Genomic DNA, 22,676 nt, shown 5'->3' on the forward strand with positions numbered 1-22,676 from the left:
CATTAGCGTGTCCCCCTGGTAAATCAGAGCACTTCACGCCCAGAACGGCACGGCCGGCTGAGCATATTACGGAGCAGAGAGGACTCAGAAGAATTAAACAGCCAATGGCGTGGCGGCGGCAGCAGTGCGGCCTTTCCCCCGTTCAGCCTGACACAGAGGCTACCGACGAGGTTTAATTGACATTAAGAGCCACTCGCCACTTTTAAAGAGCAGTAAATTGTTCCTGAGTTTCATCTCTCAGAGCCCTAAGCAAAGGCTGACACGTAACTCGTTGGTCATGCTTGGCTTGTAAACATGATTGACCAAAGCAAGAAAGTGCTCAGTGAAGGTTGACTTGTCCTCTGGAAGTCTTCCCTCAGTTCCGCGGCCAGCGGCGCATGCGGCAGTCATGGGGAGTTGTGCCGTAAGCACACCTTAGAGCCTCGTCTCCCCGAGGGGCAGGTCCCACATTTCAATAAACTCGATAAAGCTTTCCTCTTGGGGGAGGCTGGTTTTCAAGACGTTCACTCCCCATCTCCCATACAGTCTTTCTCTTCAGACAATTCAAACTCCCTGTGGAAACTTGAAGGGTGGGCTCTTGCCTCCCTGGTGGGCCTTTGTAGCCAGGTTCTCACAGCAAACAGACCATGTCATTTACCACTACCTGCTTCCTGTTTTGAGGGTCAGTTCAGAGGACAGTGGGTCCTTTAAGTCAAAAAGAAGTTTACCCAGTGTAAGCCCCAGCAAGGCTCTTGGATCACAGGGCCAGCCAGGCGACTCAGCACTCTGGACGGGAGCCAGGACTGGATGCACATGAGGACGTGTAGAAATGCCACCACCTCCGCTCTGGCGTCTCCCTGCAAGCTTGCTACTGACGGTCCTTGTGACTCGTGTTAGGGGAGCTGCTGGTGACAATGATTTTAGAATCGGAGTAATTGACCTGACAGTGGTGACGGCTTCATTACGAGCCCCATGGCACCGTGTTCAGCTGTTCCACGTCCTGTTTCTGCCATATTTTGAGGCATCGTTCTAATGTGGTAGTACAATATGTTTTTGTGTCACCAGGGTCTCTTCCCTTAAATCGGGTACATTTCAGATTCTTCAAATGATTTTTTTTGTTTTATGTCATGCATTTTAAGACCCCTTGGAAAGCAGCCGTTCCTGAGGGAGATTGTGGTTTTGCCTGCACACATGTCCCCCAGCCCCACAAACTCCACGGGTGATGGAACAAATATAGTTTGCGTAGCAGCTGACAGCAGCCGGCCGCCAACATACAGGCCACCCTTGCTGTATTGCCCTGGGTGAGAATTCAAAAGTTCAACACCTAAGGATTTGGAAACTCATCGTGCCATTGAGGCGACGATCGGCTGCCATGGAACCTGCCCAGAGTGGGGTGGCGGCCGAAACTGTGGGCCAGGATGCTCGTTCGGCAAAGCTCCAGTTTGTATTAACCACCCACGCTGTGTACTTTCCCACGTAAACAGTCCTTGCTGAAATATTTTCATTACCTTTTTTTCCTGCAGGAGGACACCATGGAGGTGGAAGAGTTTTTGAAGGAAGCTGCAGTAATGAAAGAGATCAAGCACCCTAACCTGGTACAGTTACTTGGTGAGTGCGAGGAGCCCTGAGGGGGGGGCCTTTCCATTAAACCCGCTGGGGTGATCCAGGCGCTGTCAAAGAGGAGGTGACTGCCTTGCTGCATGAACACTTCTGATTTGGACATCTGTTCTCTGCTAACATTCAGCCCTCGGTAAAAGGAGGTGTGTGTGTGTGTGTGTGAATTTTATTACTTTAATACCTACAAGCATCAAATGCAAATCTCAAATTGACTTCTGAAGCTTAAGAATTTTCAAGAGTTCCTTCACTGAAGTATTTCTGGAAGTAGAGCCATCAGACATAAGCCCCTGGGGTAAATGAACAGTGATTTAGGCCATTTGATGTGTGCCTGGCCTTTGCTTCTGAACTCGGTGGCAGCCTCTTCCTGTTTTAAGTTCATTGGCTTGAGAGGTAGAAAAGAGCGGGCCATGAACCCCCCTCCCCTGGAAACATCATCTCAAGTCACAGGTGCTTGGAACCATCTTAGCACTGAGTCCAGGGCTTGGGGGCAGAGTCAGATCCATTTCAGAAGCCTTCTCCTTGAGTGCCAGTCCTGTCTGATGTCTGTGCTGTGTCTCGCTGGCAGGGGTCTGCACCCGGGAGCCTCCGTTCTATATAATCACGGAGTTCATGACGTATGGGAACCTGCTGGACTACCTGCGAGAGTGCAACCGGCAGGAGGTGAACGCTGTGGTGCTGCTGTACATGGCCACGCAGATCTCGTCAGCCATGGAGTACCTGGAGAAGAAAAACTTCATCCACAGGTAGGAGCCTGCTGTAAAAGGCCCCACCCGGAGGGGTGACCGCTCGGCCTCTCCCTTCAGTGCTGGCAACATGTTAGACCTAGGGACAAGAGCCGCGCTGGGTTCTGACGTGACCAGCTCTGGGTGTGTGTCCAGGGCCCAGTTCAGCCAGGCCTAGAGTCTGGCCACGGAGCAGGGAATGCTGGGGGAGAAACGGTCCGCTTCGGAACCGTTCTGGACTAAGTGGCGAACTCAGTGTTTCATACACGGTGTCGAGTGCCCCTTGTTCCGCTGAGCCCGGCCGGCGGGCGCCGTGGTGACCTCTTCCCTGGAGCAGGTGGCCCTGCCCTGACACACGGTGGGAGCGGCCAATGCATGGGTTTCGGTTTTGTGCTGCGTGTTTTTTTTCTCCCTTCTTTTTATTATCATTTCATTCTCCACTTAACTTGCTGTCACCGGGCTCAGCGATGTTTCCACAATTGGCAGAATTGTGTAGATGCGGCTCTAAGTGAAGTGTCTTTGCTGTTTCAAAGCCCGGAGTGTTGTGACCTTCAGGTGTGCCACAATTATCCTGGTCTTCACATTCTTTGCTGGTGGAAATGGCTTCCTAGCAGAGTGACAGCCTATCCAGGCCAGAGCCTGTGGGCTTTGCTGGAGTCATTCATACAAGACATTCTCTGTGCCACCACTGTGACCTTTCCTGTCCAATTAGCTTGACTATAAAACCTGTACATGAGATTCCATAGTGGGGGATAAGAGGAGCACGTGTGAGATGCTGGCGGTTCCTTGTCAGACAGATTCTCTGTGCTCCGTGGGAGCCCGGTTCATGCGCTCCTGTCACTCAGGAGAGCGAACCCTGTGAGGCTGCAAATTGAGATTTCTTGACTTCCCATTTGCCTCGCATGTCTAGGTCCAGTCCCTCTTCATCCGGGCAAACTCTGAATGCTTTATCAAAATCCTGTTAGGCACAACTCTCCTGTATTTAATTTGTCTCTGATTGCCAATGCTCAAGCTGTCGTATGCAGCCATCGCCTTAGCTGCTGCCTCTTCTCAGTCCTCGGTTCCTGTTTGCCTTGTGAGTTCACGGTTAATGTCATGAACCGAAGATTAGACTCCTACCTCCCTGGTAGAATCAGGAGGTGAGAGAAGCTAATTAGACAAGAGCAAATTCTTAGGATACATTTGGATAAGCATCAGGAAGAAAGAGGAAAGTAGGAAACACGATTTGGGTAAAGAATGCCGTGGTCTTTGTTACCAAGTCTGGAGAGGACAAGTGGAGAGTCCCTTGGCTGTAAGTTGCCCACGGTCGAGGACTGGCCTCTGCGTTCGTTCCTGGTTCCTGCATAGAGTAGCAATAACCAAACAGACACTTAGATGACACTATTCTCCGGGCATCAGTTGAAGCACTTCACATATTAGTTAATTACTACTCACAACAACCTTAAGAAGTAGGCGCTGTTATTCTCATCTTCATTTTACGGGTAACATAACTGCGTCTCAGGGGAACTAACTTGCTCCAGATCACAGGCCGGGGTGCCGGCTCCCAGGGCCATCTCTGCTGCCTCTCAGGGCGCTGGGAGCCCAGGTGGGTGCTGAGGGATGGGTGCTGCTCCCCGGGGAGGAGTTAACATAAGTTTCCGGGGAACCAGGCTCCCTTTCCATTGTCAGTATTGCATCTTTCCCCAGCAGTGGTGGGTTTGCAAAGCCGGAAAGCTAGCCAGGAACACTCATGGATGGACTTTTTCCTTTCCCAGAGATCTTGCTGCCCGAAACTGCCTGGTAGGGGAAAACCACTTGGTGAAGGTGGCTGATTTCGGCCTGAGCAGGTTAATGACGGGGGACACTTACACAGCCCACGCCGGGGCCAAATTCCCCATCAAGTGGACTGCACCCGAAAGCCTGGCGTACAACAAATTCTCCATCAAGTCCGACGTCTGGGGTAAGGGCTGCTGCTCTGGCCTGTCTGCTGGCCCAGGGTGGGACCCCCCCTCCCCATTTTCCTGTCTCTTCTTGCTTTTCTACTGCATCTTTCATTCCTTTTATTTTTCATTACGTAATTCTTTTTTGTTTCTCTTTTGTTTAAATATCTTTTCTCCCCTGTTTTCTATCTGAAATGAAGTAAAAGCGATCTTTTTCTTCTGAAATAATTCAGATTACCATTTATTTTTTTTTTTTTTTTTTACACTTACCGTCTTTGCCTTTATTCTCAATGTGCTGCTTGGGTTTGCGGGGGCAGCTGGCTGACCCTGCAGCCACCCAGAGGCTTCCAGTAATGCACTGAGTGCTATGTAGTTTGGTTTGGGCTTTAATAGGGCTCTGAAGCTTCATGTGACCGTTTTTTATTTTTACTTTTTAAAAGAACTTTTTATTATGGCAAATTTTAAGTGTATATATACTAAGGAAGACAGTTGCCTGCCGAGCTTCATGCACCCATCACCCAGCTTTCCTGGTCATCGCCTCATGGTGCCCTTGCACCCTCTGTGCCCCGCTCCCTCCCCTGACACTTATTTTGAAGCAAATCCCAGACATCATACTATTTCGTCCATAACTATTTCAGTGTGAGTGTCTTAAAGATGGCGTTTTTAATTCTCATAACCACATTGCCCCTCCTCCCAAAATGGACAGTAATTTGTGAATATTATCAACTATCCAGTTAATGTTCAAATTTCCAATTGAATCAGGAAAGTTGTACTTTCATTTTACAGTCTGTTTGAATTGAGATCCAAATATGGTGCACACAATGTGATTGGTTATGTCCCTTAAGACTCCTCTAATCTGTAACTTCTCTCTCCATCTCTTTATTTCCCTCGCTGCTTATTTGTTGAACAAATCTTGTCATCTGTCCTTTAAAGTTTCCCACATTCTGGATGCTCATTGCATCCCTGTGGAGTGATTTAATGTGTTCCTCTCTCGTAAGTATCTCAAGTAAACGGGTAGTCGGATCTAGACGGCGTAATCATATTCAGGTTTGACGTTTTTCCTTTCAGTTAAGAGTTCTTCATAGGCGGTGGTGGGCTTTTTCATCAATAGGTACATAATGCTTGATTTTCTCTCTGTTTTTAAATAATTTTAACAGCTATTGATACCCAGCACCTAGATCCACTAATGTCTTAGGCATTGCCAAATGGTAGTTCTCTAATTCTGTCATTTCTTATTCATCGATTGGCTTAATACTTATATAAGAAGAAACTTTACCTGACCTACTGTTTGGTTCCTCAGGGGTACAGTTCATAAAGGAAAGGCAGGATAAGTGTTTGCTTTCTTGCCATGATTTGCCAGTTTTCACAATGAGTTGGTTTCTTAATACCTTCCAATGATGACCAGTTAGATTTTTGGTGGTTTTTTTTGTGTGTGTGTGAGATACTATCATGAATGCTCATATATATAATGCGTTTAAATATATTTGATAAGCTTTAATTCACGGCAGATGTTTTCCTTATTGGTATTTGTCTCATGTTTGACCAGTGGGAACTTCACGTTGCTCCTGGTCCTTTGGACAGGACCCCTGTAGTCTTTGAAAGCATCTGTGCTGTCTGTAATGATAAGATGTCACCCCCTGCCCTAGACCTGAACCACCCATTTCTCCAGGAGCCCTGCTTCCTTTAATGGGGTCTGGAGTTTCAAGGCTATACTCTGGGCCTTCAAAACTTTCAAAGATTTCATAAGATTTTAGTGAAATGTTTCAAGTTGGGAGGGACTTGGAGATAATCTCCTACGCCCAGGAAGGAGAAGTGGCCTGTCTGAGGCACAGAGCCAGTTGGTCACAGAGCTGGGAGTAGAAATGGCCTCCTAACTTGCAGCCTTAGATTCCCCACCACATGTCCCAGCAAGACGGTCACGTTCCCTGAGAGATCTGGAGGGGCTGATGCGGCCAGTCCTCTTCTCTTCCAGCGCCTTCTAGCCTGTGGCTGTGAGCATGCTGAAGCTGGCATTGTGTCCTGGGCTGTCGGTAGTTAAGAGCCTGGTAAAATGTCAGTGCCTGGCCTGCTTCTGAGGGTGTGACTTCTGATGTCTGCCACACAGGTAACCAATTGTAAATGCAGCATAGTTCACACGTTTTAAATACCCTTTCTTTCTTTGTTCTTCTAGCATTTGGAGTGTTGCTTTGGGAAATTGCTACCTACGGCATGTCACCGTACCCGGGAATCGACCTGTCCCAGGTGTATGAGCTGCTAGAGAGAGACTACCGCATGGAGCGCCCGGAGGGCTGCCCGGAGGAGGTCTACGCACTCATGCGAGCATGTGAGCTCCCCCCCCAGCTCTAAGTCACACGTCACGCGTGGGCTTTGTGAGACGTGCCACTGCAGGAGTGTACACGTAAAGTAGGGCACTGAAGCTCTGCATTTCCCCTTCATTCCCAGTCTTCAGAGCAGCAAATGGAACAGTTTGGTACCTATTTTCCAGACTTTTTTCAGTGTTTCTATACATCTTATTTATACATAATATTTACGTGTGAGGGTTTTTTGGTTTGTTTTTTAATGCAAAATTGGGATTGATGGATACCAAACTTGGATTTCTTATTAGTAAATACACATTCCTTGGATTTCTTAATAAATGCAAACATTCTGCTGTAGTAGGTAAATACTCCGGGGGACGTTTAGCTCATTGGTTTTATTACACATATGAAACCATACCTGCAACTTTTTTTGCACTTAGCAGTGTAATAGGCATATCTTTCCATGTCCATAATTCAAAGAAATCTCTACCTCTACTTATCTCCCTCTCACTCCACCCCCTCTTACTTTGTCTAGCTATGTAGCACCCCATTAAGTGGTTTATTCATTCACCCAGTCCTCCTCTTTTGATGAACAGCTGGTGGTTTTACACGTTTGTTTGGGTTTTGCCATTAATAAGCAAGGCAGGAATAAGCACCCTCATACATACATCTGCCTCTGTGCATTGTGCTGTTATTTCTAGAAGTTGAACTGTTGGCTCAGAGGGCTGTGTGCATCTTAAATTTTGATCGATTTTACCAACTTGTTCTCCTGAAAAGGTTGCCCCAGTTTACACTTCCACTGCAAGGGTGAGTGACTCTGTCCTCACCAGCACTGGGCTCCGTCAGTCCTCAGTCCTCGTCTTAATCTTGTTTTGATTCGCATTTCTTTACTGATGAGGATTTTGGCCTTTGATAACCATGAAGTAAGGGTTAGATAGAAGATGAGCTATTTGGCTGAGTAATTTTCTGCACTTGCGAGAGTGGGTTGGGAACAATATATTTGTAAATGCAGTCTGGCTGTCAGCGTCTCTGGGGTTTTACAGTCTACCTTCCTGCCAATATCTAAAGTCTTTTCAAATTTTTAATGTCTATAATAGGATGCAGTGGCATTCATCACTTTAGCTTGTCACAACAAAAGATGGGTAGCAGGAATGGAGTGCTTCTTTCGTTTCTCGACTTTTCCTTGAGAATTGCTAGCCCCACGCTTGTTAGCCAGGCTTCATAGAGGGTCTGACTCAGGTCTCACCTGTCCAGGTTGGCAGTGGAATCCCTCTGACCGGCCCTCCTTTGCTGAAATCCACCAAGCCTTTGAAACTATGTTCCAGGAATCCAGCATATCAGATGGTAAAGTGCCCGTCCTTGGGGTGCCTGCAGTGGGGTGAAAGGTTGGGGTAGGAGGGACGGCTGTGTGGGATTCCAGCTCTGGTCCTTTGGTTCACTTCTGGGTCGAAGTGTGCGGGCCAGCAAGTTACCTGAGACCAGAAAGCTGGGCAGAGGTGTTGAGTGTGGAGCTCTCTGTCTTTCATAGCCATGCAGAATTCTGAAAACTACCAAGTGCTGTTTCTTCAGCATTTGTATCTCTTTTCTGTAACTGTGTAGGTGACTACTGTTACTTTAAAAAGAAAAAGGAAACCAACATACCAACATGACACCATTACTGATGGCTGCTGCTTTTTGTGTTTTTGTGTGTGTGTATGTGGTTCTTAGAAGTGGAAAAGGAACTGGGGAAAAAAGGCATGCGAGGGGTTGCAGGCACTCTGCTGCAGGCCCCAGAGCTGCCCACCAAGACAAGAACCTCCAGGAGAGCCGTGGAACACAAAGACCCCACCGACGTGCCCGAGACACCCCACTCCAAGTGCCCAGGAGAGCCTGGTATGTCCCCACCCCACCCCCACCGCAGGCTCAGGGTCAGTGCCCTCAGGGCCAGGGTGGCAGACGGGGAGCAGTGTGCACAGCCTGCACAGAAGGGCAGGCAAACTCCCATTAGTTGTCCAGCGGTGGAGAAGGTTCTTCTCTCCCTGCAGCATCCCACCCTCCCTCTGGGAATCGTTAGGAGCCATTGGCTTCGGCACGTAGTTCAGTCTGATGGGTAGAGGTGCTTCTGAAACCCACTGAGCAGGAGCCACCTTGTCACGTGTCACCACAGCGCTGTGGCTGGTGCTCATGCAGGGCACATACAGCAGCAGTGAGTGTTGAATCAGGCGGAGAGCAGCTTGTGGTGGAAGCACTGCCAGGAGCAGCTCCCCGGGACTGGTGGGACCAGGAGACACCTGTGGGCCAGAGGGGGTGGCTGGGGAGGGGTCTCACGATGTGGTCAGGAATCGTGTTAGCGAGCACTGGTCTGGTGCCTCCTGCGCCAGGCTCTACTGGGAATTAGGTGCTGTGTTGGAGCAGTGGTGCCCGTCCCCCAGAACCCCAGAAGTCTGGGTTCTGCTGCAGACCAGCTGAGGTGGGCTGGCATCTGGTTTGTAGGGGCTCTTAGGGGATGTTCTGACTGACCACAGCCTGAGTGGGAAGGGACAGGACGAAGCGGGAATCAGGGGTGTTTAACCACAGCAGGATCTGGAGCCACAGTCCCCAAGTTTTTCATAATATACTCATATTAGTAAGAAAAAGTTGAATGTGCAGCCTAATATATATCGGGGGTGCCAAAAAAATATACAAGCGGACTCTTTGGTCAGCGTTGCTCAAGCAGCAGTTCGCCGTAATCAGAAGTGTCTGGACGCTGATGGGAACCACTTTGAGCACCTCCTGTAATTGCAGAAGTCAAACGTGACTTGTATTCATCTTTTGTTATTGGTATATATTGAGTATTACAGTTTTAATAGTTTTTCCTTAAAATGTGTATACATTTTTTTGGCTCCCTCTGTATATCGTATATACATATATACTACTGCCCAAGTATACTAAGTGTATTATAAAATAAACCAAAAATATATACTTAAAAGGTTTACATAAGAAATGTGTCCAAATTACAATGCTTTCTTTCCACACCCCTCTGGGTCACCCCACTGGAGGGGCGAAGGCACATAAACTGCCCAGAACCTTCGACCCTCCGTCCTTCTCTTAGTTGTCGTGATTCAGGTAGTTGAGCAGTGGAGAGGTGGAGAAGCCACTATGGAAACTTCGGGCTTTTTGAAAGGCCAGTGACGAGCAGGCATGTGCGTGTGTGCCCATCAGTATTCACCCAAGGCGTGTTTGGTTCTAATCTCGAGGTGAGCCGAGGTGTCAGCTAGCTGACCGGCGCTGAGATAGAGCTGTCACGATTCGTTACAGTTTTACCTTCTTCCTCTGGCTTGAATTGTGGGGCAGTCCCCGCTTTCCCTGAGTCAGATGTCCTGCGTGCTGCCTGATACTTTGATAAATGCCCCCTGTACTTCTGCTCTGAGTTACAAGGTGTGACAGAAAACCCTCCCCTCTTTTTGCAGCTGCCCCCTGAGGGAGAGGTCTGTCATTCACTAGCAGGGAGCTTGGCAACACCAGAAAGATTTCTTAGAGCTATTACTCATATTTAATGATTTAAAAACTGGAAAAGGTCACCCCTTCTTGTTTCCCAAGCATAATGGCCCAGTGTCACTGCACCCTGTGGGATGTGTCCCGTTCCCTCCAGGTCACACCTTGTAGAAACCACCAGTTGGCTGGTCTGAGAGGCACAGGTTATGACCCTTTGCTCAGCCTTGTCATAGTTTTTACTCACCAGATAGTGAGGGGACTCTGCAGATATGAAGGAAACAAGTGCAGGTGTGGGGGAGACGGGGACGTCCCGGCTTTTTGTTCTGCTGTCTTCAAGGAGAGAAACCTAAGCTCTTCCTAATAAGAATACTAACAATGACAGCAGTTACTGAGAAATTCTGTTCCAAGAGCTGTGCCAGATGCCCCACGCTCATTGTGTTCTATCCTCCCAACAATGCTGTGGCTTGGTTTTATTAGTCTCCGTTTTATTGCCGAGAACGCTGAGGGTGAATGACAGGAAGGAAGTTGCCCAGGACCCAGGGGAGCAGTGGCGCTGCCAGTCACGCAGGGCTGGCAGAGCCCACCCCTGGGGCCGCTCCGCAGAGCGGACGGCCAGCCCAGGTTCCCGCCTGCTCGGGAGCCCTTGGTCTGCACTGGTTAAACCCTTCCCACTGTGTTTCAGATCCTCTGGACCACGAGCCTGCTGTGTCTCCTTTGCTCCCTCGGAAAGAGCGAGGTCCCCAGGATGGTGGCCTTAATGAAGATGAACGCCTTCTCCCCAAAGACAAAAAGACCAACCTGTTTAGCGCCTTGATCAAGAAGAAGAAGAAAACTGCTCCAACGCCTCCCAAGCGCAGCAGCTCCTTCCGGGAGATGGACGGCCAGCCAGAGCGCAAGGCGGCGGGAGAGGAAGAGGGCCGCGAAATCAGCAATGGGGCGCTAGCCCTCGCACCCTCGGACACAGCCGAGCCAGCCAAGTCCCCAAAGCCCAGCAGCGGGGCTGGCGTCCCCAACGGAGCCTTCCGGGAGCCAGGGGCTGCAGGCTTCCGGTCTCCCCACCTGTGGAAAAAGTCCAGCACGCTGACCAGCAGCCGATTAGCAGCCGGCGAAGAGGAGAGTGGCGGCAGCTCCAGCAAGCGCTTCCTGAGGTCCTGCTCCGCATCCTGCGTGCCCCACGGGGCCAAGGACACGGAGTGGAAGTCAGTCACGCTGCCGCGGGACCTGCAGTCCACGGGGAGGCAGTTTGACTCCTCCACCTTCGGAGGGCACCGGACCGAGAAACCAGCTCTGCCGCGGAAGCGGGCGAGTGAGAACAGGTCCGATCAGGTGAGCAGGGGCACGGTGACGCCCCCGCCCAGGCTGGTGAAGAAGACGGAGGAAGCGGCTGATGACGTGTTCAAGGACGCAGCGGAGTCCAGCCCAGGCTCCAGCCCTCCCAGTCTGACTCCCAAGCTCCCCCGTAGGCAGGTTGTGGTGGCTGCTTGCTCTGCTCTTCCCCACAAGGAGGAGGCCGGGAAGTGCAGTGCGGCGGGGACCGCTGCGGCGGCTGAGTCAGCGCCGCCCAGTAGCAGGGCGGGGCCAGGCGCCACTGGAGGGCCCAGCAAAGGTCCTGCCGAGGAGTGCAGGCTGAGGCGGCACAAGGCCCCCTCCGAGTCCCCAGGGAGAGACAAGGGGAAGTTGTCCAGGCTCAAACCTGCCCCACCGCCCCCCCCACCAACCCCCATTGGGAAGGCTGGGAAGCCCTGTCAGAGCCCAAGCCAGGAAGCAGCCGGGGAGGCAGGCACCCCTGGGAAGGCCAAAGCCCTGCCCGTGGCTGTGGATCCTGCCAGCAGCGAGGCTGCCAAGCCCAGCCAGCTGGGAGAGGGCGTCAGAAAGCCCGTGCTCCCGTCCGTGCCAAAGCCGCAGCCATCCGCCAAGCCGGCGGGGACCCCCACCAGCCCAGCGCCCACGCCCTGCACGCCGGCGGCTTCCTCCACCCTGGCAGGGGACCCGCCGTCCTCCACCGCCTTCATCCCTCTCATATCGACCCGCGTGTCTCTTCGGAAAACCCGCCAGCCCCCGGAGCGCATCGCCAGTGGCACAGTCACCAAGGGCGTGGTCCTGGACGGCACCGAGGCCCTGTGCCTGGCCATCTCCAAGAACTCCGAGCAGATGGCCAGCCACAGCGCCGTGCTGGAAGCCGGCAAGAATCTCTACACGTTCTGCGTGAGCTACGTGGACTCCATCCAGCAAATGAGGAACAAATTCGCCTTCCGTGAGGCCATCAACAAACTGGAGAATAATCTCCGGGAGCTTCAGATCTGCCCGGCAACAGCGGGAAGTGGCCCAGCGGCCACTCAGGACTTCAGCAAACTCCTCAGCTCCGTGAAAGAGATCAGTGACATCGTACAGAGGTAGCAGAAGCCGGGCGTCAGGCCAGCCGCAGCCACTTGCCGTGCCCCAGACGGTGGCTGACACGGGCCCAGTGAGCTGGGACCTAGGCCCCAGAGCTCAGGGCCGCCAGGAGTACAGCCCTGCTACCTGTGTTGTGCACCAGCCGTCCTGCACTTTGCTCTCCTCAGGGGCTCCCGGAGCTGCCGAGCTCTGTCTGGTGTCCCCACTCGGGACTGCAGTCGGCGCCAGCCTCCTCCCCACAGAGTGCTTCAAGACTGAGCTCTTCCGGCCAGCCGGGAAGGCGGTGAGAATTTCCTTTGCGTTTGTCTTTCTGGAGGATTTCCTCTGGCTATGCCTCCTTCTCTATTTTCCCTAAGAACGAGTGCCCTGAATGGGAGCTGTGTCACCAAGGCCTGGGAACTGTCACCCTCACTCACCCAGTGGAGCCTGTGCCCTCATCCTCCTCCTGCCTCCTGTCCTTAAGCCACGTTTCCAGAACTATCCTGGGAAGCTCTGCCAGCGGGTCACTCTGCGCTCCACTGCTGCCGGGGGCTGGTGCCCTCACCATTTCCCCACGTGAAGGACAGCTCTTGAGCTGGGGGGTAAAACGGGGTGCTATCACCAACCAGCCTCTGGGTCCCAGGTCAGGTGGGGAAGCTGAAGAGGCCCGTGACATGGGAGAATATTCTGTCACCCATTCTCTGCATGTCCTCAGAGCCCAGTCGCTTGCTCTCGTGACATGTGCTGCTCATCCTGGATAGAAAGCTTGAGTCTTAAAGGTAGCAGGGTCGCTGTCCAGCACATGGGGGCAGGGGAGGCGGGAGGGGGTGCTTGTTGGGTGAGTCGCTGGGCCCAGACGGTGCTGGGCCCAGGCAGGTCTGCCCTGGGCCCAGGGTTCCCTTACTTTTGAGTTTCCAGGTGCCCTGAAAAGACGCTGTCTGATTTCTGACTGATCTCCCCCTCCCTTTACTCCTCTAAGACAAAGGAGATTTTTGCAGGGCTCTTTCTTGTGTGACAGCCAGTCTTCAGTTTTCTGGAGTTCCTGAAGCATTTCAAAGCTCTGCCCTCAGCACAGCTGCCTGCGATACAGACATTGGGCCCCAGCACGCAAACAGGAGGAAAGGACTGGCACCAAAGCCCCATGCAGTATTGGCTGCACCCCAGTGGGCAGACGTCTTCCCGAATCGCCACCCCCAACCCTTAGCCTAATGTCTGTGTTGGACTCACCAGGGATGAAGAAAACCACAAACAAAGTGAAACCCTAGACAAGAGCCGTCTCCCCTGGGCTGCCCAGGACCAGGCTCATTGGGCGGGCACCCAAGTCTCCTTGACCTTGACCTAGAGCAGCTACTGAAGAGTGGGCAGGCACCTGCCTCTGCCTACCTCCAGGCCCGCAAAGAACCTTGGAGAAACCAGGACAGAACCGCCTTCTGCTCCCCACGCCTTCTCATGGCTGTGACCTCACCCAGGCCCCACTTTCACGCTCATCACCTAAACTTGTATTTTATTTCTCGGGTAGAGATGGTTTCCTCTGGACCGTTTTACGCTGTTCTCATAGCGTGTCACCTCTTTGCCCTACCCCAGACTGCTGTGTTACACAGACTGAGGGAGGTGCTAGAACACCGCCAGTGGCCTTGCAGACCAAGCAGACAAACCCCCCTGCCCCCCAGGTTCCCCGCCTCCTGATTCTGTGAGGTACTGGTCTCTTTTGTTTTTCACATGATTGCCACTATATTTTGCATTTATACCTTGGTATTACACTCTCGTAGACTTGCTCTTTTATAAATGACATGTAAATAGTCTTCCACTACCTTCCCTTCTCGAATGCCTATGGTGTCTTTTTTTTTTTTCTGGTCCAATACATTTTGTTTCTGTATATGACTCTGTTTTTTGAATCTACATCTCTCCTCTGTAGTATTTTTTAAATAAATGTTTACAACATTAGGACTTGGGCGGGTTGCTTTAACCCTGTTAGAGTCATGGCGTGTGTAGGAAGGGAGAGAGTCCTTGTTTTCCTGAAGGGGCTGGAGGTTCCGAGTTGGGTTTGACAGAACAACGATGGCAGGAGTGCGGCAGCGTCCTGTGTCGTCGTCAGCCCTTCGTGGGCATTTGCGGCCCTCGTCCCAAGCCCTCCCTGTGCCTTTGATGCTTACTTGCCAGCAGCCTGGCTCTTGTCAGCGGCACTGGGTGGACTGTTCCACCATCCATCCGGGCCATGCCTGTCTGACTGGCATGGGAAAGGAAGACCAGCCCAAGGGCTGTGCCAACTGTCAGGTCATTGAAATGGGGGCGGGGGGCGTCATGGCCTGATTCCTCACTGGCCTGGGAGAGTTAATCCCTTCACTAGTTCTCTTTTTCGCTCTCTGCCTTTGATCACTTCCTGCCCTTGCCCTCAGCCCCCGAAGTGCCCCTCACTTGTGTTTGACACACTGGGTCCCTCATTCCTTTGTGGACGAGGAGCAGGGTGTACTGGCCTGCAAGGGGATGGAAATGTTGGGGCCCTGCCTTGGCCTCCCCCCAGCCCCCCAGCAAGGGACCGTGGTTGGGGGCGGTGCTGCTGTTTTCTCATCTTGGTTTGCGTTTGACAGCAGCTGACAGCTTGAGACGTGGAAGTCAGGGAAGGAAGGAGCGCCTTCGGGTAATGATACTTATTAAGCCAGCAGACTTGTCAGCGCGTACAGATCCTGCTCACCAAAGCAGAGTAAGCAGCACGGTTCAGCGAAACCTCTTTACCGGAGACCTCGGGAGCGAGACGTGCGGCCCGCCAGGTGACGGCAGTGAGGACGCTGCCTGGGACGCGGCTGCTCCGATGGTGGCCACGAGCAGCGCCAGAGGCCGGTTCCACAGGCACGAGCCGAGGCCGGGTTTACAGAGCCTGTTCTGGCTGAGCCCTAACTGCCACCGGATGTCCTGAGTCTGGGCTTTCCCACAGGTAACAGGGTCCTCCCTTGAGTGACAGCTCTCAAGTGGGAATGAAGACGTAGAATGACAGTGGCAGCCACAAGTGATGGCTGCTTCCTCCGTGTCAGATGTGGATGTCACGGAGGCTTTGCGGCAGACTCTTGGGCAAGGTGTTCCCCCCAGTTGCCCGGTGCTCCAGTGAGGTGGCTTGTCCAGTCAGCTCATGGAGGTGTCACACAGCCGTCACCTTGGCAGCTGCACCAGTGTGAAATAAGGGTCCTAAAAGACAGTTTCCTCAATAAGAATCTTCCACGTGTCACCTGAGCTTAAAGGCCTGACCAGGTCACAGAACCCTTTGAGAACTCGAATGCAGACTGGATCTAGCCTCTGAAAAATGCCTGTACGTGCACACACAATAGTTTTCAAATAATTTTGACTCCTGCCCTCAAGGTCCAGAACCTAGGAATTCCCAAGGGCCAAGCCCTCCTACAGGGGTTGGTATTACCACGAAATAGAAGCCTAAAATGTCAGAAATTTTTAAAAGCAAGCAGTTAAAGATCTCCAAATGGAAAACAACCCAGATGTCATCGACAGAAGAGAGGATAAGTACATGTGGCATGTTCAAGTGGTGGAATATTCCAGAGCAGTGAGAACGCACCAGCTGTTGCTACACCGACATAACGAGTGACTCAGACGTAATGTTGAGCAGCAGCAGCCAGACAGGCTGGTGATTGTAATACAGGTAGTTCGTGGTACAGTGTTGGAAGTCAGGAGGGAGGGTCATTTAGGGGGAAGGGGAGTCATGCCGGGTTGGGGCACAGGAGAGGTGGGGGGGCAGGCAGTACTGTTCCTTAATCTGGGTGGTGCTGGTTGATGGGTGTGTCGTGGTGAAAATCCATCAAACTGAACCCAGGAGCACATTCCCGATGTGTGTTATGTCTCACTGAAAGCATTCCTAAAATCCCAGCTCACGTGTGAGCGCTGTTGGCTACTCTGCCGCTGTGCTCAGTGTTACTACATGAAACCCTCACACCTTTTTTTATGGAGGTTCTATCACAGTCCTCATTTGATGGGTGAGGAAACGGGCCCAGAGATGTAAAGCAGCTTGCCCAAGGTCACACAGCGTGTGCCAGCTTATAGCTCCTGTGCCAAGGCTAATGTGTTGACAGTGCAGATGGCCACAGCACGACTAGCAGAGATCTGTGCTCCGGGCCAGGCTCCTCCCTCCATCGTGGGAGAGAAGACGTCAATTATAGCTCACCCAGCTTCTCAGGTGTCAAGATGTTTTATAGGAGGCATTCCCAAATTGAGCGCTCTGGGGAAATCAGTTTCTAAATGTTGTCTTGGCACAGCAGACAAGGTGGGACAAGACGGACCAGCCACGGTGACACTGCCCGCGCCTGCCCTCATCCCTGGTGGTCACCCAATGTCTCAGGCAGGGTCCCCGCTGGCCGCTCAGGTTGGGGGCACCTCGTGTGGGCTGGCTCTTCAGTGTCGTGCAGCATCTTTGGCACCGGGGCCAAGTTAGGACGAGGTGGCTCCTTGCCGACAGCACCACAGCCTGATGGCTTGCTGCCCCCACGAGTCTCCTTTTTTCTTAAACGTCTATTAATATTTCAAACACATAGGAAAAGATAGACAGAAATGCTCCCCATGCAGTTTAATAGCTAAATACCTTTACATCTGCACCCAAGGTGAAGGCTCTGTGTTTAGAATAAATGTGATGAACGGAGGCAGCAGCTGTCGGGTGCCTGCCCTGGAGGAGAGTGGCTGCCACGCCAGGTGGAGTGGACCCAGACTGCCTGGGAGCTTACTGTCTGCTTCCAGAATGCACGCTTCCCAGTGAGCCTGCCCTTCACATCTGAAGGGTAAGGAGAGAGCAGGGCCGCAGGGCTTGACTGAGTTGGCGGGTCCGGAGTGGGGTGGGGTTTAAAGAGGTGATTTAGCCAAAGTGGTGGGAGAGGATTTAATGCCCCTAGCAGTTCGATCACTGATTTTTCAGGGTTATTGAGTGCGGATGTACTGACAACTGGAAACAATAGCTTTGCTGTTAATTTGTGTTTAATGATGAAAGCTTTAGGACAGGATATCCATGCCTCGAAGGCCTTCCCACTCGCCCCTCTAGCGCGGATTTCTCCATAGAGGTTAATCCAAAACTGAAAACCAGCCAGGCATACCTGAAGGTGTGTAAACCCACACAGGAGTGTCTCAGCCTTGGTGGCCTCCAAGTCTCATAATTAGTGACCATGGGAGCTGCTCTCTTTTTTAAGGTCTGTATCCTCATATTCTAAGAGTAGAAACTGGCAAGTGAGGGTCAGCTAGGGGACCTGGCTGCAAGGCGTCCCTCTGCCCTGGGTCTGTTTCACCTGGTCTTTCCTGTGCAAGTTCTCTGGCTCCTTGAAGGGGTGAAGCACTGAGGGAGCAGTGACCCAGGTGCTGCCCCCCCTTACGGTGGAAATGAGCAGTGGGGTAAGACAGCCTGGGCTGGAATCGTACTTGCCTCGTCCAGACTCCCTGTGACGTACATGTCAACACCAGAGGTGTTCTTGACGACAGTCACATTGGGGCTCGTTTGCTTGAGGTTTGCCTTCTGTGGCTGGAGGGCTGAGTGTTTGCCTGTGACCAACAGACAGAGACCCGGGGATGTGTTCCATCCCCACAAGACTCACGTTCGCAGGAGGCATCCCGGGTACCTCTTTCTGGGACAGTGGTGGAAGCCAGAGTATGATGTGCTGTCCCCTGGCTGGGCCCTGTCACAGCAGCCATGAGCCCCCGGCTCATGTACCAGGCACACAGGAGCAGCAGAGGGTCGTGTTCTGACTCCCGTGTCCTGTCACATCTCCCCACCCCAGCTCTGCTTCCCAGTTAGCTTGTGTCTCTTGTGGCTCAGATCTGTGTACCCCTTAATGAAGTGGCTTTCTCGCTGCCCAGGACTGAGAGCTGCTGCTGGGGAGCGGAAGTCACTAATAGAATGGAGAACGCTGTGAAATACTCTCAAGTGTCAAGCTGGGCCCAGCCCAGTGTGGTTCTAAAAGGCAATAAAAATCCACCAATTAATTGTGACAGCTCAAGGGAAAATTATTCAATTGTGAACAGAGACAGGCAGCAGCTCGAAAGGAGGGGAGATGTTGCCATAGTAACATCGATACAGGTTCTCATGTCAGCAGTTGAAGCCAGCCTGGGAGTGAGCAGTATCAGACTGCTGTATCTGACAGGGGATGGGACGCAGGACACACCAGGGCAGCGTTTGGAAGAGATGCTCTGCCCTCCAGGCCCACAGCCACTGCAGGCCGAGCGCTGGCGTCCCCTGGGCAGAGACGGTGTCTTCAGGATGGGAGAAAGCCAGGGAGGGAGCAGTCAAGTGTAGGAGGCAAACGCCCTGTGTGTGTTCCCCTGTACCTTTGACCGTGGGCATTTTACCAACTGCCAATTAAGGGGACACTGGGAGAGGTGAGTGGGCGCGTGCAACATGATTTCCATTTCCCCAAAGTCAAGCCACTGGCAGCTCAGGAAAGTGGCATTCATGGGGCACAGAGGACCTGCAGGCAAGAATCAGGCGAGCTTCCCGTTTCAGTTTTGCAGTTTACAACTTTTATTTCAAAAGATCCGTACAACACATTCAGATTCCGCACATTTGAAATGCAGCCTTGCTACAGCAAAAGTGAAGGCCTTGTTTGTCTCCCACGGGAGTGGCGGCTTGGCGAGCGCTGTGCTGCCGAGGACAGTTACCAGAGGGACCGGTCGCTGGATCTGAGCAGCGTCTCGACACCACAGCAGGGTTTTCTTGCCAGAGGGATCTTGTATTAATGGGGTGGAGAACAGGATTTTATTTTTTTCATTTTTAACTTTCAGAACCATATACTGTACCCAGTGGAATGGACTCATTCACAGTTGCACTTTGGATGTCGGCTGCAGACGTCCCTGTGGAGACGGTGGAGACGTCCCTGTCAAAACTTTGATGGCCCCACTGTAATCCCTCAGGCCGCCCACCTTCCACCTGGAGCCTGCACAGCCAGCTCTGCCTGTTTATATTTATGGCCAACAGTACCCTCAGTTCCATGGCTGGAGACAGACCGTGGGGACGGGCCAACACAGGCACCAGTGACAGTGCTGGGGGGCCGCTGCCATGGGGGGGCGTCGTCTTTTTACCCGAGATGGTTGCTTTTGGTCATCTCCTTGTTGACACTACCAGCCTTTTGCTTCAGCAAAGTTGGAAATCTAAAGTAAGCACCCACCTAACGAATCCTACCGCTAATAACTCCTTATAATAACACCCACACCTCGGTCTGTGAGGTCTGAGGGGTGGAACCGGTGCGGTGGGGAGCAGGGTCCGAGGAGAAGCCCTGTCCCGGGTGCCCCGGCCCCTTCACCGGCGGCCGAAGCGGAAGCTGAAGCCGCCTTTCTTCCTGCTGTAGCCGTTGAGCTCCTCGGCCAGGGTCCCTAATGGGCCACTAGCCTTCTCCCCGTCAGCCGGGAAGAAGCCGGTGGCCTCACTGCCATCATCCTGCCTCCCAAACCGGAACCTGAAGCCAGCACGCTCTCTGCCTGACATCTGCAGCTCCTTGGCTGTGACGAGCAGGGCATGTGGGTGGGGGACTGGCAGCCACTCGGAGGAGCCCCATGGGAAGTGGCCTCGGTGTCTCCGGGACAGGTCGGCCCAGTTCATTGTGCCTCCGATGGCGTCCATGGGCTCTTCTCTGTCCAGCAGAGGAAAGCAGGTGCCCAGCGGCAGCAGGAGGAACAGGCAGGACAGGAAGGAAAGGCTTATCATCTGCTCCAGCGGAAAGAGAGGAAGAAGTTACAGGCTGCTGTGTGGGCCGTACACACTTGTCAGCAGTACCTCCCAGGGCCTGGGCAGCCGTCAGAGCGGAAGCCGGTGGCCCACCTGAGCCCAACTTGCGAACAGCATGAGGAAGCGTCACTGCGTTGTGGGGACCAAGCCTTTATTTTCTTAGCAGGCGCAGGAGCTGATTGCACCAATTAGGCTGGTGCTCCCTCTCCTGAAACCCCTGGATTTGATGGCCGTGGCAGTTTAGCTGTAATCCCACCACTGCTGGGATGGCTTTCAGCAGCACACAGGCAGCCAGGGAGAGCTGGGCGAACTTGGGTTCATTCTTTTATTATAATTATTGACTCTTGGCAATATCAATCTCAGAGCCATGGGGTAGAAAGTTAATAGGACCAATCTCTTAGTCTTCAACTTGATAATAAATGGGTCTAGATAAACTGTTTAGCTAATGTCTCTTTAACATGGAAATAAGTTGCTCCAGAAAGCAGGAAACCGATCTGACGTACCTGGGCTAACGCACCCCCCCTGGGGAGGAGCGTGTAAACACGGCTGGATGTCGATGGTCCCTATTGAGCACCACGTGTGTACACGGCGGCACTTCATCTGCACAATAAATCTAACTTGGAGGCAGTCATTCCCATGTTTCTCGGCAAGAAAACTGTCAGAAAGACTAAGAGATTGTGCCTAGGCCACACAGCGAGAACGTGGAGGCTCTGGGATTCGTGATTCTAATGGCACTTCAGGCCCCTGGGCACTGCTTTCCATCCGTGTCTGCACTTCCTTGCAGCCCTCCAGGAGGTGTTTGTTCCCTGTCACAGTGGAGGGAGTAGGCTCAAACAGGTGGCTTGCCGGAGATGTCACAGCTTTGTAAGTGACAAGTGGGATGCCAGCCTATGTCTAACTGGGCTTGACTCAGGATTTGCTATGTGTAGTGGTCTTTGTGGGGGTTGGAACCAGACTAGAGCCTCCCGGCATGCCCCTGCCTCTGCAATGACTGCTTGTTCTTTTGCAAAGGAAGCCTTTTTGGTAACAACCATGGCGAGTCAGGGCTGGCTGGTCCTCTGAAGAGGAGAACGGAGACTGGAATAAAGAGAAGATGACACAGGCTCCCAGGGCTTTCCTTAGAAATGGCTCCCTTGAAGACATTCCAAACTGAACTCCGCCAGAAAGCTTTACAGAAATCACAAAAGCAGCCATCCTACGCTTCTCATCCCGGGGCTGGAGCCACCTCTCACCTCCTGAGAAGCCCCTGCATCGGGCCTGGGTGGGGTGGGGCTTCCCACAGGAGTCTCCTCTCCAGAAAGTACCGCGGACAGCTCTTTGGACCAGGGAGGTTCCCACCTGGGGATGACGGCCTCCGGGAGGGACATCTTGATGCACAGAAGGAAGTGGCCCTTCTACCCTTTTGGGGGGTCATGAACCCCTTCAAGAACCTGGTAGAAGCTTGGGACACTTGCACTGAAAATTGGGCCCCAGCACAAGTCAGGGTGTCTGTCAGGCCCCAACATCCGGGACAAGGCAGGCAGGGCACGGGATGGAGACCAGGGGCCGGGCCCTGGAGGGCAGCTGTGGCCCATCTGTGCTGCTCTGGGCTACAGGATGGGGCACTGGCCTCACCTCTCTGGGCCTTCCCAGCCCTGTGGCTGGCCTGCCCAGCTCCTGACCTGGGTGAGGCCCTGAGCGGGTTTGCTGAGGGGTAGGGGCGTCTACTCACCGTGCTGTGGGCCTGCTCCCCAGGAGGGCGGGCAGGCTCCTCTGAGCTCTGATCCAGGAGGTGTGGCTCCCGGGCTCTCCCCGCTTTATACAGGTGCCCTGGGCCTTGCCACCCGCCTCCCTGCGCTCGTGCGCTCTGACGGCTGCACATTCCTGACCCTGGGATTCCATTGGGGGCTCCGGTGGTGAAGGAGAGGGCAGTGCTGACTGCATTGACAAAAGGCCCAACACAAACAGGATGTGGTCTGATGAGGGGCAGACGGGCTGGTCTTTGCCCAGAGCCCCACCTCGTTCAGAGGAAGCGGAGGCATCGTTAACTGAGTCATGGGCAGGGACCCTCGAGTCCCTTGGAGGCGGCGTCGGCACCCACCCTTGACAATCCCAGTGGTCCTGTCTTAGGTCTGCCTCACTCTCCAGAGAGGCTGTGGAGGGGGGAGGTCCACGCCTCACACCTACCGCCTGCCCGGCCAGCACAGCACTCCCGTGGGCTCAGGAACTCAGACCCCTGTGAAGTGGGCGATGGCCTTTCAGTCTAGCAGGTTAGCAGTTATTAGAGGCCGTGGCTCACCTGTTCTGGAGCCTCACGAGGGATGTCCGGCGCCGAAAGGCTGAGCAGGCAATGGGGGTGGAAGGGGCCGGGGCCCGGCGACCTCCCCTTTAAGCCTGAGGCCCTACACCACTCAGGAGAGAAGCTCGGTCTTTCCTGCACTGGAAGCCCGTGCCTGGCTTGGTACCTACGCCCATCTGGGAATGGACGGATGGACAGACGAGCCCCTGTTTTGGAAACGGCTGGCTCTCCGTTGGGCACACCTCGCTTTCTGAACCTCAGCTGAGAGTGCACACACCCGCTGTCCGGCCGCAGTAATAGGTCACGGAGATGAGACTGTTAGCCCCGCAAGAGACTTGGTGAGGG

The 22,676-nt window shown here is 53.1% G+C and overlaps 2 protein-coding genes across 5 annotated transcripts in view; one reads left to right on the forward strand and one right to left on the reverse strand.

Annotated features, from left to right (window-relative positions):
* Nucleotides 1-14,304, forward strand: part of ABL1 (ABL proto-oncogene 1, non-receptor tyrosine kinase) — a 116,232-nt gene extending 101,928 nt beyond the window's left edge. For all 4 annotated transcript variants that reach the window (XM_019728860.2, XM_019728861.2, XM_074331187.1 and 1 more), the window contains exons 5-11: nucleotides 1,503-1,587; nucleotides 2,162-2,339; nucleotides 4,073-4,257; nucleotides 6,408-6,560; nucleotides 7,789-7,878; nucleotides 8,242-8,406; nucleotides 10,670-14,304. In XM_019728860.2, coding sequence (XP_019584419.2) covers nucleotides 1,503-1,587; nucleotides 2,162-2,339; nucleotides 4,073-4,257; nucleotides 6,408-6,560; nucleotides 7,789-7,878; nucleotides 8,242-8,406; nucleotides 10,670-12,384 — 2,571 coding nt within the window. In that variant the 3' untranslated portion in view covers nucleotides 12,385-14,304. The remainder of the gene's footprint in view (nucleotides 1-1,502; nucleotides 1,588-2,161; nucleotides 2,340-4,072; nucleotides 4,258-6,407; nucleotides 6,561-7,788; nucleotides 7,879-8,241; nucleotides 8,407-10,669) is intronic.
* A 5,323-nt stretch (nucleotides 14,305-19,627) lies between these two features.
* QRFP (pyroglutamylated RFamide peptide) lies at nucleotides 19,628-21,420 on the reverse strand. Its single transcript, XM_074331548.1, has 2 exons — nucleotides 21,286-21,420; nucleotides 19,628-20,032 (listed from the first exon to the last, which is right to left on the reverse strand). Exons 1-2 carry the CDS (start codon nucleotides 21,418-21,420, stop codon nucleotides 19,628-19,630), a joined length of 540 nt encoding a protein of 179 aa, XP_074187649.1.
* Between the last annotated feature and the right edge of the window lie 1,256 nt (nucleotides 21,421-22,676).

Source organism: Rhinolophus sinicus, linkage group LG04, assembly GCF_036562045.2.
Source record: "Rhinolophus sinicus isolate RSC01 linkage group LG04, ASM3656204v1, whole genome shotgun sequence".
Taxonomy (NCBI): domain Eukaryota; kingdom Metazoa; phylum Chordata; class Mammalia; order Chiroptera; family Rhinolophidae; genus Rhinolophus; species Rhinolophus sinicus.

What these genes read in the sequence shown, in the direction of transcription:
- QRFP (XM_074331548.1), bottom strand. Translation starts at nt 21,420, where the DNA reads ATGTCCCTCCCGGAGGCCGTCATCCCCAGGTGGGAACCTCCCTGGTCC. An exon ending in ATGCAGGGGCTTCTCAGGAG is followed by an intron (nt 20,033 to 21,285) that starts GTGAGAGGTGGC and finishes CCGCTGGAGCAG; the next exon opens with ATGATAAGCCTTTCCTTCCT.